The following is a 12,612-nucleotide window of genomic DNA, read 5'->3' as shown; positions in this document are numbered from 1 at the left end:
AGGAATGTTTTCGCTTGGTGCCTGTAGACACTCTCTTACCTTAATTTAGAAAATTATATATTTATACAAATTTATTCTACTAGAAATTTCCATTCCGTTGGGAAGTTGTAGTTCCCCCTTAACATTCATCTGAATCACACTACTCAACTTCCTCTTGCAGCTATGAGACTCAGCGGCTAGTGCCACCTAGTGACTTTACACGACCGTACAGCTTCAAAAATTTCCAGTCCACCATAAGCTGATATAGTTCAATAGCGGCTGGTGCAGCAGGGCAAAGCATTGGCGCTCCCCTGCCACCTTTTTATCTGTGGGAATCCAGAAGGCACTGGGCCCAATCACTGCACCACAATATGCCCAACATCTTCACATGTGATGAAGGCTGAGGATATCGTGGTGGCCCTGCAAGGCTAAGGGGGGGTCAATTAGGATTGCTCCCCAAGGCTGCAAAATGAAGCCCACTTATCTGGGAGTTAAGTTCCTTTGAATTCAACAGGACTTCTGAGTAAACGTGATTAGGATTGCACTCTAAATCCTATCAAATTCAATGGGACAATATTCAGAGCCTCTTTCAATTACCCTTTTCTGCCATTTAGAGCTCTGTTGAGAAGGAGAAAAGAAGAGTTGTTGCTGCCCCCTCGCCCCAGTCAACCTGTCTAGTCCACAACAGTTGCAGCCATATTTGCAAATACCATATTTTTCACTCTTTAAGACGCACTTCCCCCTCCTAAAAAGTAAGGGGAAATGTGTGCGCGTCTTATGGAGCGAATGCAGGCTGCGCAGCTATTCTAGAAGCCAGAACAGCAAGAGGGATCGCTGCATTCTAGCTTCTGGCTTCTGGATGAAGGCTCCCCCTGCCCTGAAGAGACTTCGTGCGGCTATGTATGTGTGAGTGTGTGTGTACTCCACACCCACCCCACACCCACAAACAGTCAGCATATGCAGCAGAACATGTCTCTGGGATTCAGAATTTTTTTCTTCTTATTTTCCTCCTCTAAAAACTAGGTGCGTCTTATGGTCTGGTGCGTCTTATAGTGCGAAAAATATGGTGATCTGATTGTTGTTTGCTCTGGCAGTAGCTTCTCTCAAGGTGGCCAAAGCAAACAATAAACAGGTTCTTTGCAGATATGGCTGCAAATGCTGTGGGTAAGACAGGTTCTCCATGGAGTGTGAAGCAGTACCAATGCCTCGCCTCCGAGATACAGTGAGTCATAACCCCATGCACAATTGCATAGAAACAGACCCCACTGAGCTCATTGAGAACTTACTTGCATATATAAATGCACAGTATCAGGACTATAAAGTCACAAAGCTGACACATGTGCCATTTGTGGAGAGGCTTCGTCACCACAAAATAGCTGCATGCTTTAAAGTTGACAGTTTTACTCCAGTGTCAGCAAGTGCTAAGGTCTATTCTGTTTCCCAGGCACCTTTCCAAATGGAGCAAACCAAGATACTTTACAGCGGAGCATCTGTTACCTGTGGAGGTTCATAGATGGCAGCAACCTCAGCTCGGATACCTAGAGGGATGTCCTTATGCTCTGTATACTTCCCGTATAAGTACCCAAAATGCTGGCTTCCCGTTTTTCTCCAGAAGTCCAAGAAACGATCTGCAATTGTATGGTTCTCAAACATGATGTTATCCACATGCCTGTATTTCTGCCGTTTGAAAAGCATAATAATGTATCAAGCAAAGCCCTTTGATAAGGATCAATGATGTTCAACACAGTCAACCCAGGCTACATAAGATCTGAGCTTGCTATATTCTAATTCAATTCTGTCTCATAGACTGACACCTCTTGATTCTCAACAGACTTGCCTAGGCTGTATAGGCTACGGATCAGTGAGGGAAACAGTGGAGAGAAATCATTTGCCCCTACTATTCTACCACTTTTTCAAAACCCATCCCCCCTACCACAATAGTTCTCACACAGCAAATCAGCAATCTAGTTCAGCTGCTAATGCTCAACCATAGTTTAGTGCTATACATGAGCCTTAGGTCACCAACCTAAGGCCCACTGTCCAGAAGCAGCCTGCGGAGTTCGTTTGACCGGCCCACAAGCCGCCCTGAACCGAGCTGCCCGCTCGTGCGCTGCACTAAACTGGCACAGCGCAGTGGGGACTCACTTCCGCGGCATCGGAAAATTCGCGCGAACTAGCCCACAGAGGGATCTCTGCGGGACTGATCCAGCCCAGACAAGATAAACCCTGCCGACCCCTGCCTTAGACTCACATACTATATTTGTCTTCCTTCTCCGGTGGAGTCATGAGAAACAAGACGGAAGCTTTCATTTATATTTTCAATTCACCATGGTTGACTGTGATAGTCAACGCTAAAACCGTGGTTAGCATTAAGTACAGTTTACAGAAACAAACCAGGGTCATTAACCTTGGTTAAGTTGGCTTGTTCTCCCAAACCAACTAACCAGTATGCATGGCTTGGGACACAATGAAGCAGTTGGTTGAAAATGGAAGCAAAAGCTTCCAAACTCCCTTGCTGTGGCTGACCCAAAGGAGCAGGAAGCAAAACTCATAAGCCTGAGGTACCTAAAACCCAGTTGCGAATTATGACTGAACAGAGCCAGTATACATTACAGGAATTCAAAGAAAATAACACCTTGATCCCTTTTCACCAACCACTTACTGCATTCTTACAAGTCCACAGCTTTTTGTGATCGTATTAAGAAATCTGAGCAGGTGGTTCTCAAATCCACTAAAGGTTCCTCTCCTATCTCATGCCAAGAACATGAGTCCTCCAGTTACAAGGAATAAGAATGTGTCCCTGTCATCCTGTGCAAAAGCTAACCAACCGTGTTTACACCAAGGGAAAAACGCACCCAAATCTAAGCTGGACATTCATTTCCAAAAAGAAAAACAGCAGACATAACAAATGCCTCTGCTGTTCTGATCTTACCTGCCTGTTGAGGGTGATGGCACTTGGCTGGCACTTAGTGCAAATGCCTTCTGGCCACGGGGGATGTCCCTCACACCCAGATTTAATCTTGCAGCTAATGTTTTCAAGGGCAACAAACTTCCCCCTAAACAGGGAAAACAAAGGACATACTTACCACCCAAGTATTTATAAAAACAAAAGAAGCTCCTATGCTGAGTGGTGTGCAACAGACATCAGATCAGAACATTTCGTCAGGCTCAGTGCTCTAATAGTTGCACACACAACATGTCCCAGGCCCAAGTGTAAATCTGGGGGTGGGGTGTAACTAGCCGTGCATTGCAGAAGTCAACCTGTCTCCCCTCATTATAGCTGGCATTAGCAAAAATGTCAAGACATGCTGGAAACAGGGATACAGGACTCAGCGACACATGGACTGGAGTCTGTGTGTGAAAGATCAACATCAACTAGAGCATCTGCAGGTTGCTTTCGTTGTGATGGTAAGACAAGGTGCTTAGGAAGCAATGAATGTTTCACACCTCTTTTGCGCGTGTACAGAGTCCTTGCAGTGTTCTTGCAATGTATATGAGATCACAAATCATTGACTTAAATAAATGCAACCTCCCTTCACAAAACTATGCCAACGGCATCAATCTGTGGTCCTGGTTTAGGAAAAGATCTGCTGATCAAGGGAGGGAAATAACTACAAAGTTCTCAATCTTTCCTCCCCTCTGCAAAACTGTTTTGAAAATTACCTTTTTGCCACTGCTTGAAGTGAATTAGTTTCCCCAGCTATAAATAATCTTAAGGATTTTCACATTCTGTTTTATCATCTATAAAGAGTTTTCTCTGAAGAAAAGGTGCAAGTTTCTTACTTGTCTGCGCCTCCGGTCAGTTTCCTGATGTAGGCATGGAATGACATATGCTTCACAGGGGGTTCCAGATGGTTTAAATAATCCTCATCAAAAGGCTGCCAAAAAAAGAAATGTATAAAGGAAAACCAGGTCAGACACCTACTTGATAACACACTGATCACTGAACAAATGGATGTTTTTGTCCGAACTCCTTTGCTAGCATTCAATGTGGAAAGAATCAGAAAGCTTTGTGCTTCTTTTCCACAGCTGTTACAAGCCTGACAAGAATGGTGGAGGCCTTTCTCCAGACAGTAGAAGTGTTAGCCCCACTCAAAATGTCTTCAGAAACCCAACCTGTCTCATGGGTAGAATAGTCTTCTTCTATTTAACTGGCAGAGCTAAAGGCTAACTGATCAAGCATGCCTGGAGAACTCTAGCACAGGTGAATGTGTTCCTGTTTGTCTCTATCAGAAGATCTCTACACAACTGAGAAAGGAAATAATAATCAGAACTGTTTCAGTATATAAGAATACAGCACAAGTTGTTCTGAGGTGCACCTCTGCAAACGAACGGAAAATCCATAATGCCAAGAAAGCAAAGTGCACACAAATTTAGTGAGGGCAGGGGGAGAGAGAGCTTTGCTCGAGCATTTAGTGATACAGCCTGCTCAATCCACTACTGCAGAAAAACAGATGTCAAAAGCCTGATAAATGCAGGTACTGCCCAGACAAGATATATCCAAGGGACTTGTTTAGCCTCTTTGGCCATTATCAGCACAGACAGGACACATTAATGTTTCAGCAGCGTCCTCTCAATTGCTGCCATTAAAGCAACTATATTCGGGGGGGGGGGGACATTTTAACAAGTAAAATATTACCATAGCAGCTACAGTTTTACTCCTTACCTCTAATGGTACACAGTGCACACATTTGCCCAGCGGGCCATGTCGACATCTGTGTAAAGAGAAACAAAAGTCAACAACCATGTTCCCTAGCAGCCGAAAAGCACTCTGAAGTTTTCATACATTTTTTACGGAGTTAACAAATTTAAAAGAAGTAACTGGAAAAACCAGCAGCGAGTCTGCTTTAAAAATAATAATCATCATAATGGTCAGACATTAACATATCAGAGAAGCCTACACCTGCTAATTAAATTACTGTATCATCTAGCTTTAATTTTCACCACCAGGTAATTATTTAGAGCGCTGAATTAAGACACCATAGTTTTTTGCAATACACAGATTGGCTATTTTTTTAGGACAGGTGCAGTGTATACCAGCTGATAAAGGATAATGAGAAACACTAGGCAGTGCATCCTCATTCAATGAAATACGGCTCTAGCGCTCAGCACTCACATAGTCTTCTAAGAATCAGTTTCTTGGTTCCTTCCTTAATAAATGTAGCTATTGCTAGCAACAACATAATACATTCTCCAGGAATATGTGTAGGAAAAGTTAGGCATAGCCTCTTAACAAAAGAGCAGAGAATTTTGCCTTTGATGGTTTTATGAGCACAATTTTTATCACTGAACTGCTGTTAAAAATGTCTAGACAAAAGTTCACTATTCAAGGGCTTCCACTTTTTGATCTTCACCGAAGCAATGATTCACATGTACGCAAGGTCATATAAAGGGGCAAAACGGAGCTATTACATTTTAAATTGAACCATGCCATTTTTAAATTTTAAGTCCAACTCTTCTGCGAGTTACTACCAATAGGATGATCGTTACAGTGAACAAGCGGACAACAGGTAGTCACAATGTCCCTTCCCAGTCACAGGTCAAACCACGGGACGTCTTCAATATTCCTCTTGAGAGCTGAGCGTTTCAAGTTTCTTTAAAGCTTCCATAAAGGAAATACATGGCAACTCTAAGCTGGAGTCTCAACATAATTGACAAAGCCTGTGACATCTCTGCAGGTATGTGGCTATTTCAACTCAAAGAAAAAAAGGCAGCATAAAGACAAAGACATAAAACCAGGCAGAGACTCTAGAATCATGACGCCTGCTACTCTGTGCACTGGGTTCCATTTTCACAGCTTCTTTGAAACAACAACTAAATATACACACAGCCTTTCTGTAATGTGAGTTTTATTGTTTTTCGTATTTATAGAAACATCAACATTTGAACCAACTTCAAATGAGTGTGACGACGACTAGCAAGGCTAGTCATCTCATTGTTCTCCAAAACCCTAACACTTTTTGTGCAAGAGTACCGCATTTTTCGCCCTATAGGACACACTTTTTCCCCTCCAAAAATGAAGGGGAAATGTGTGTGCGTCCTATGGGGCGAATGCAGGCTTTCGCTGAAGCCTGGAGAGCGAGAGGGGTCGGTGCGCACCGACCCCTCTTGCTCTCCAGGCTTCAGGAGAGCCCCGTCGCCAGCCCCGCAAACTCGGGGGACAGCGGGAGAGGCGCAGCGTGCCTTTCGCACTGTCCCCCGACTTGGCTAGAAGGCTGGTGGGGGGAGAAGCCTGCTCCTCCCTGTCGCCAGCCCCGCAAACTCGGGGGACAGCAGGAGAGGCGCAGCATGCCTTTCCCACTGTCCCCCAACTTGGCTAGAAGGCTGGCGGGGGGAGAAGCCTCCTCCTCCCCGTCGCCAGCCCCGTAAACTCAGGGGACAGCGGGAGAAGGCTGGCGGACGGCTTTCCCCTCCTCCAGCCCCACAAGCTCCCAGAGCGATGCCAAAGCTGCACGCAGCTTCCACATGGCTCTTTGTCCCGTTCTGGGGGCGGGGGAAGCTCTGCTTTCCCCTCCTCCAGCCCTGCAAGCTCCCAGAGCGATGCCAAAGCTGCCAAAACCCAAGCTTCCCCAGCCCCGCGCCTGGGGGGGGGGGAAATATTTTTTTCCCCTTTATTCCCCCCCCCCAAAAAAATCTAGGTGCGTCCTATGGGCCGGTGCGTCCTATAGGGCGAAAAATACGGTAATTGGCTGCCGCAGCACCATACGCATTACCTTACAATATTACAGATGGTTTATTGGGGTGGGATGGGGGGTCATCCATTAACATGCTACATGATATAACTTTTGCAAATTCTGTATCGACTGGGTAACAGTATGTATTGAAACAGCTTGGGGCCACCATACCTGAAGGACCACCTCTCCCCAGATAAAACTGTCCTGGACTCTGCGTTCATCATCCGAGGCCCTTCTTCATGTGCCGCCTCCTCCAGGGTGGCAACACGAGAACTGGCCTTCTCTGTGGTGGCTCCCCGTTTGTGGAATGCTCTCCCCAAGGAGGTTCACCTGGCAACTTCATTATATATTTTGAGGTACCAGGCGCCTGCGTTTTTCGTCAACTAGGCCTTTGGCTGATTAATATTCTATAGCCTTTTAAATGCATTTGTGGGAAGGGGGGTTATTGTTTTGCTGTTGTGTTTTACTTATTTGCTTGTTTTTATCCGGTATTTTATTCTGTGAACTGCCCTGAGGTCTTATGATGAAGGGCGGTATATCAATCTAATAAATAAAATATCATTGAGTCAAGTCATATAACCGCTGTGGTATAGACGACTAATTTACAGCTTGGGCAGCACAGAGACAGAACTGGTAGCTTTTTCACAAGGGTTCTCAAACTGTGAGGCTGGCTTTCTTAAGGATGTCCTACCACTATGTTCACTATCTGGGCTAGATAGCAATGCAGCAATCCTCACCTTAAAAAATAATAATAAATCCCAAGTTCTGTCCCCTGACAAAGAACCTTGAAATAGACCCATACAGCCCCTTCCCTGGCCCCTTTTCATATGACCTGCTTGCCAGCAGTCCGAGAAGAGTGAGTGCTGCAAGGTGAATCGCATGGACTGACATTAATTAGGTTTGGAAAAGCTTATAACAGTAAATGTCCCCATGTAATATTACGCAACTTTGAGAACTGCTCTATAAAGTCCAGAGAGAAAGTGCAATGGTATTTACTGTTGCTGATCTTTGTTCCTGTAAATCTTTCCATCTTGTTTTATTAGGTACTGGTCAATTTCATCTTCTACCACCTGGGGAACACCTAGGGGGCGAACTCCTTGAGACATCGATGACGTATCCATGTTCTCAGAGGAAGAGCCAGCTGGACTTGAGGGAAAGAGAAACAGCATATCCCCATGCCTATAATTGGAGACAAAAATGTGACAAAACCATTACCAAATAAATAATAAAATAAAATAAAATAAAATAAAATAAAATAAAATAAAATAATAATAATAATAATAACAATAATTTATTTATACCCCACCCATCTGTCTGAGTTTCCCCAGCCACTCTGGGGAAAATGGAAATTATGAAATTTCAATTATGAAAATGAACACCACTTTCATACTTAGGTACCACCCCACCCCAGTGCCTCAGTGTCGATAATTCACAAGCAATTATGTGAAGCCTACACATTCGCCATATTGGCTCCAAGGGCTGCACCTGGTGGGAAATGACAGGTCGCGTATACAGAAGCCAGACACTCACATGGGCAAATGGGAGTCACGCAATGGATTTCAGTGATCCCATCACATATCTGCTTGCTCCCTACCTTTTTGGTGCCGGCAATCACAATGTACAGAAAGGAAAGGAACACAGGTAGAATGACTCCCACGGACCTTCTTCCCCATATTTGCAGACAGACAGGAATGCAGCTGGGATGAACTTGGTGCGGGGAGGCTGGGCAACTCATAGAAGGGTGTGGAATCCTTTTCACACACCGGCAAAGCAGGGTTTTCTTGGCGGAAAGTGGGCAGGGCCAAATCACACATACACTCCATTCTCTATCATGCATGTGCACACACACTATTCACTATCATTTCTTAGCTTGGCTTTCTCACTGAGCTCTGAGAAAGGGGCTCAAGCAGAAGGCTCAGTGCACAGCAACAAACCATGTGGTGCTTAAGGTAAAGTAAGGGGACCCTTGACCATTATTAGGTCCAGCCGCGGACAACTCTGGGGTTGCGGCGCTCATCTCGCTTCATTGGCTGAGGGAGCCGGCGTACAGCTTCCGGGTCTTGTGGCCAGCATGACTAAGCCGCTTCTGGCGAACCAGAGCAGCGCACGGAAACGCCGTTTACCTTCCCGCTGGAGTGGTACCTATTTATCTACTTGCACTTTGACGTGCTTTCAAACTGCTAGGTTGGCAGGAGCTGGGACCGAGCAACGGGCGCTCACCTGGTCACAGGGATTCGAACCGCCGACCTTCTGATCGGCAAGTCCTAGGCTCTGTGGTTTAACCCACAGCGCCACCCGCGTCCCATAAGTGGTCCTTACAGGAAGCTATTTTCTCCTGCATGGCCACTCACCATGGAACAGGACTGGTGGGGTAGAGCCTAGGGGTAAGAGGGTATGGCTTACGTGAGAACAGGAGCCCAGATTCAGAGGCCTGGGGGACCACCTGCCCGTTCTATAGTCTCGACATTAGCACTATACATTATGGGTTGGATCTAGAGTGTCCCTTCTGCAAAGGGAAGGGCTTTTTCTAATCCAGAAGGAATAAGGTCTTATGAAGGCTCCTACTGGAGGAAGAAGGGAGAAATTTTTTTACCCATTCCCTTCCCCTTGTAGTCCCCTGTAGAATGGTCCTTCTAACTCTTCAGAGCAACTTTTCGGGGGGCATAGGGGGCTGAAGGGGAGGGAATGCTCCCACCTTTCCTCAAGCAGGAGCTCCGAATCCAGCCTAAATCAGTACAGTGGTACCTCGGGTTAAGAACTTAATTTGTTCTGGAGGTCCGTTCTTAACCTGAAACTGTTCTTAACCTGAAGCACCACTTTAGCTAATGGGGCCTCCCGCTGCTGCCGCGTGATCGCCATGTGATTTCTGTTCTCATCCTGAAGCGAAGTTCTTAACCCGAGGTACTATTTCTGGGTTAGTGGAGTCTGTAACCTGAAGCGTCTGTAACCCAAGGTACCACTGCATCAGTTACAGAGCATTCGTGTGCATGCTAACTTGGAAGTTAAATCTAGTTGTGCTCAAGTACCTGTGCAGAGGACTGCAATCTTAAAAGAATCTCTGGCTCTCTGCATGATGTTTCTTTCTAATTCACGCCAATCAATGATGCTGCTTTTTAAAAGACGTGGTTTTCTGTGATGGCCGTTTCCCCAAGATGAGCCAACAGAGCGCAATCACTCAACTTCTGTCCTTTTTAAAGATGTTCCCATCTCTCCTCCCCAATCAGGGATGGAACAACTGAGAAGCCATGGAAAACATAAAAGCTTTTCCAGATTCTCCTTCTAAACAGCACATTCCCTTCTATCGTTATTGATAGGCTACCAAGAACAGCAGACAGGGGGAAGGCTATTTGCCAGGGTAGGGGCAGCACATCCCATTTTGCTGCTTGAGGCAAAGCAGGAAGTGTCATCTTGCCCTGCCCTCCTGCTGCCAACACCATACCTACTGCTGCTGCTGCTTCTCTGCCTGCCCTGCCACCTTTACTGCTGGCAGATAAACAGCACCAATTTCAGGCAAGATCTTGCTGAAATCTTGCACGCTCAACAAGATCTCGCACAATTTTGGCTGCTCCCAGTGTCTCTTCTGTTCCAGTCTCTCTTCTGCCACCTTGCGGGCTTCTGCCACCTGAGGCAGTCGCCTCAGTCTGCCTAATAGCTGAGCCGGCTCTGTGCCAGGGTTCTGGAAAGAACCTTGCTACACCAAGACTAACTTTTCTTCTCCTAAACAGTAACATCCAAGCTTAGCAGACTCAGACCACAGCTTTAAGAACTGGAGAAGGAGTGCTCTATTTAGATAAAATAATAAAAAATAAGAAGCTACGTGCACTTGGAAAAGGCTACTATCCAGAAAATATCAACTGTTTTTGAGCAAGTGAACTAATGTGCTTGGGTTAGTGGTGCAAGGTGTTGGTAGCAATATCTCCGTGGGAGTCTGGGTTTTATGCCAGAGATTCTCATAGACTATAACAATAAGGGGAAACTACTGTAAGGCAATACTGGTATTTAAGTCCTGTGATGTTAAGCAAAATAGAAACAATGCAAAAATGTGTTGGAGGTGTAGGAAGGAACCAGGAGACCATTTTCATATGTGATGGAAATGTAGCTTACTGCAAAAAAGTCAGAAAACAACCAGTGTATTGGGATATGAAATACCATTCTATTATTATTACAATTAAATTACACAAAATATCTAATAGAATGCATACAGAATTAGTTTCAAACATGACAGTTCCTGGAATAATGCTGCTTGTGCAGAAATGGAAGTCCCCTTTAGTAATTAATATCAATGAATGGATCAAGGTTGGAAATTCATTTTAATGTCAAAATTGACGTCTTTTCTGAGATCTTATGAGATGTGTCAAAGACAAAATTAATTTACTGCAAACTCTTTCTTTGAATGCAGTCAAAATTACTCCTGACTCTAAGGCAATAGTATAGTTTAGAATTCCTTTAATGACACTGAAATTACTTTATTATTAATATTTTTATTTTCTGGGTTTATTTTTAATTCTTTATTATATTAACTATAATGAAGACAGTTACAGTCAGGAAGTCCGAGATGCTACAATAGGATTGTTTTATTACTAAAAACAATGTTTTTTTGGTGTTCTGCTTTTATCTGTAAAATGGTTTACCTACTTGACAATATCGTTCCAGGATGATGGTAAAATATTACTGCTGTTGCTGCTTCTACTACATTTCTAAACAAAAGTGGGTAAGCACAGATTTCCAATGGGCTCATTATTCAACCCATGTAAACCTGAATGCACGAGGCGTCAGACTGGATGTAATGTTAAGTGAAAAAAACCATGAAGACTGCATGCCATACTCTGCAAACTACCAGAAACAGCTAGGAAACTTATTGCTAAGCCACAAATTAGCCTACAAGCAGGAGACTTATCCATTAGAGTTCATGCAATTAAAGAAAACATAGGTGCATCTGGCTGCTGTTCAGCTGCTTTTTCGTTCCAAAGCAAAAGGCAATTAAAAAAGAAAAGGAAAAGCTAACAGAGGAGCCAATTAGTCACCTGCCCTTAAATAGAACATCCATCCAAGGGAAATGAAACAGCTTCCTCCCTGCTGGCTTTTTACAAACAAGTGAGAACTTCATTGTTTTGCTGGGAATTAGTTCTGCTCTACCCCATTTAAATTTTATCAGAATAATAATTATTACTTTTTTAATTGTTGTCAATTGCTATCGTGACTGCCAACAACATGTGTGTACCTTTTAGATGTGGAAGAGGGCAGAACGGGGCAGGGCTTATGCCTGCTCCGCCAACACACACAGGGGCCAGGAACGGGACCCCCATGTCTGTATCCAAGCTGAAGGGTCCAATAGACCCAGCATTGCCATTAGAGGGCAAGCAACATACCTTCCAAATTTGGTTCTTACGATATTGAGCATATAGTATTCTAAAATCTACTTTATTTTAACCAGTACAGTGGTACCTCTGTTTTCGAACATAATCCGTTCTGGAAGACCGTTCGAGTTCTGAAATGTTCTAAAACTGAAAACACAATACAGAAAACTCAATATGGAAGCCGTGTGGCCTGTTCTACTTCCAAGGTGAGTTCGAAAACCGAAACATTTACTTCCGGGTTTACGGCATTTGAAAACCGAAATGTTCGTCGACGGAGACGTTCGAAAACCAAGGTACCACTGTATCATGAAATTAGGTATCCAAGGAAAAATTGTGCAGCAGAAGCAGCCCAGCTCTTCCATCTCCTTTCTAGACCAAGTGCATGTAAACAAAGAAAGAAATGGATTAAAACAATGTTTGGGGTCAAAAAAGAATTAATGCACTGTAACATATTAGAATAGGTTACTAAGTAGTACCTCATAATTCTTTCAAAATCTCAGTTCAAGAGATCTGCTTCATCTAAACCCATAGACATAAATAGGACAGACGACACCACATAGGGAATATTAGAGTGGTATTTTTGTTCAGTTGCCAAGACAGGC

General features: G+C 44.2%; 1 protein-coding gene across 1 annotated transcript in view; it reads right to left on the bottom strand.

Annotated features, from left to right (window-relative positions):
* The window catches only part of NPLOC4 (NPL4 homolog, ubiquitin recognition factor), a 52,675-nt gene that overhangs the window by 31,454 nt on the left and 8,609 nt on the right, over window positions 1-12,612 (bottom strand). Inside the window, exons 4-8 of the mRNA XM_082212534.1 lie at window positions 7,650-7,832; window positions 4,646-4,694; window positions 3,763-3,857; window positions 2,912-3,035; window positions 1,477-1,656 (exon numbers count right to left, since the gene is read on the bottom strand). Of these exons, the coding sequence (XP_082068660.1) occupies window positions 1,477-1,656; window positions 2,912-3,035; window positions 3,763-3,857; window positions 4,646-4,694; window positions 7,650-7,832 (631 nt within the window). The remainder of the gene's footprint in view (window positions 1-1,476; window positions 1,657-2,911; window positions 3,036-3,762; window positions 3,858-4,645; window positions 4,695-7,649; window positions 7,833-12,612) is intronic.

Source organism: Podarcis vaucheri (assembly GCF_965113315.1).
Source record: "Podarcis vaucheri genome assembly, chromosome: 2".
NCBI lineage: Eukaryota > Metazoa > Chordata > Lepidosauria > Squamata > Lacertidae > Podarcis > Podarcis vaucheri.
The sequence above is the reverse complement of the archived record's forward strand: the minus strand, read 5'-3'. Positions and strand labels throughout refer to the sequence as shown.